Source organism: Agrilus planipennis, unplaced genomic scaffold (assembly GCF_000699045.2).
Source record: "Agrilus planipennis isolate EAB-ADULT unplaced genomic scaffold, Apla_2.0 scaffold88, whole genome shotgun sequence".
Lineage (NCBI taxonomy): Eukaryota > Metazoa > Arthropoda > Insecta > Coleoptera > Buprestidae > Agrilus > Agrilus planipennis.
This window is the reverse complement of record NW_020438872.1, coordinates 869,746-871,498: the sequence shown is the minus strand read 5'-3', so window position 1 is coordinate 871,498 and position 1,753 is coordinate 869,746. Positions and strand designations below refer to the sequence as shown.

General features: G+C 35.0%; 1 protein-coding gene across 2 annotated transcripts in view; it reads right to left on the bottom strand.

Annotated features, from left to right (window-relative positions):
• LOC108738195 (lachesin) overlaps positions 1–1,319 on the bottom strand; it is a 24,440-nt gene extending 23,121 nt beyond the window's left edge. For both annotated transcript variants that reach the window (XM_025978582.1, XM_025978583.1), the window contains exons 1-2: positions 1,234–1,319; positions 999–1,113 (exon numbers count right to left, since the gene is read on the bottom strand). In XM_025978582.1, coding sequence (XP_025834367.1) covers positions 999–1,074 — 76 coding nt within the window. In that variant the 5' untranslated portion in view covers positions 1,075–1,113; positions 1,234–1,319. The remainder of the gene's footprint in view (positions 1–998; positions 1,114–1,233) is intronic.
• Positions 1,320–1,753: the final 434 nt, after the last annotated feature.

Below are 1,753 nucleotides of genomic sequence, written 5' to 3'. Positions count from 1 at the left end.
CGACATCAAAATTGCCGGATCGAAATTTAGCGAACCAGTTCTGGCACTGGCGTACTGTCAACACACCTTCTCCATACACATCAGTCAATTTCTTTCTGGCTTGAACAGCATTTTTACCCTTTCTGTAGTAAAACAGTAAGATTTGCAGAAAATGCTGCTTATCGCTCTCCATATTTAAAAGGGCACCAACCAAAAACTACTGCGTAGAATTAATTGGAATTTTTCACACACAAGCATATAAAAATTATACGGCTTAAATGTGAAGTTGGGTGCAAAAGAATACAATTAAATCCTCTGTCGGCAAAAAAACGAAATGACTTTCCGAACAACCCGATAGTATGTACAATGCAATATAGTCTGGGCGATGAATAAAGTTATTAAAATGCAACCCCTCACAGTTATTGAAAGCATATTTAAGAAAACCCCTTTTAAATCGCTTCTGTGTGGATTAGTTTTAAGTGCAATAAATCTCCCTTTCGGAAGTTGAATGAGGAATGCAACAAGCAGAAAACTTTTAAAATTCAATCTCCGTACATAATTGATCCAAAATTTAACTGCAGAGAAATTCCGAACAAAGTTCGTACTCGATTGTTTCAAAATCTGTTATAAATCTCCAGCAACATATTTGGCGTAGGTAGATACCTAACAAATGGTGACGCGTGAAGAACAATAAAAGATTTTGTTGTTTAGTATCAGCAGTATTCATTACGGATTACAGATTTGCGAAACAGTTCAGCATGTACACTGCTTATCCGATTGCTAGCGCCACCTCATTATTATACACACGAACTACACCAAGTGCATTTAATTTTGAATATAAATGTACAAATTCATCTGTCATATTCGCTAAGTGCATAAGCCTAATGTAATTGCCTACAAGACCAGACGAGACGTTTTAAAATTAAAAATTGAAACGGACAGAAGCATATAAAATGTAAGTTAATATTTTATCGAAGCAAAATATGATGGTTTTCAGTTACTTAAAAACAGCGGCTTACCAAGATAATAGAGAATGGGGACGAAGCAAAACCAAAAGGATCTTCCAATTCTTCTGTTGAACTCGGTAGTTTCCATCTTCAATCCTCATTACCGCATTGCCTAAGATTCATTTTCCTGGAAAGAAAAGAAGGATGTATCTATAAACTTTTCCATTAAAATTATTAACTAGGTATTCAATAAAAGAGTTTGCATATCCTTGTAGATGATATTTTATAAATATATTCCTTTGATTACCTTCACCTGCAGTTTAATTAATAGACTAGACTTGTTGGATGTAGCTGGTACGATGAATTTTAGATCCTTAATTAAAAGAAAGTTTCAATTAGTTTTCAGTAATAGTAACGGAAAGAAAGGTCCATTAGCATTCCTGGTGCACTAAATAAGAATATCTTCGATTAGGTATTGAATTTTGATGGTAAAAATGTTTTAAGTAATTTATGGGTTTGGGGTAGGGTAAAATAGATCGAGTCCGAGCCTGGTTTATTTTCGTATGCAGACAGACCTCTTACGTTATCGCTGGCCTCAAACAGAATAAAGAATTCCGCCGGCTTTCAATGTATTATATATATTAGCTTGCGAACCGGGAGATATCCCGCTAAAAATGAACCTCTTTTTAAAATATGTGTGTATAATAAATCAAATGTATTCGGGGCACTCTGACTTTCTAAAAGGTACCGAAGCAGAGACGACAGAAAACGCTTCACGTCTGTTACTTTTACACTTTTGCTTTCACATCGTGTTCGACATCTGTAAT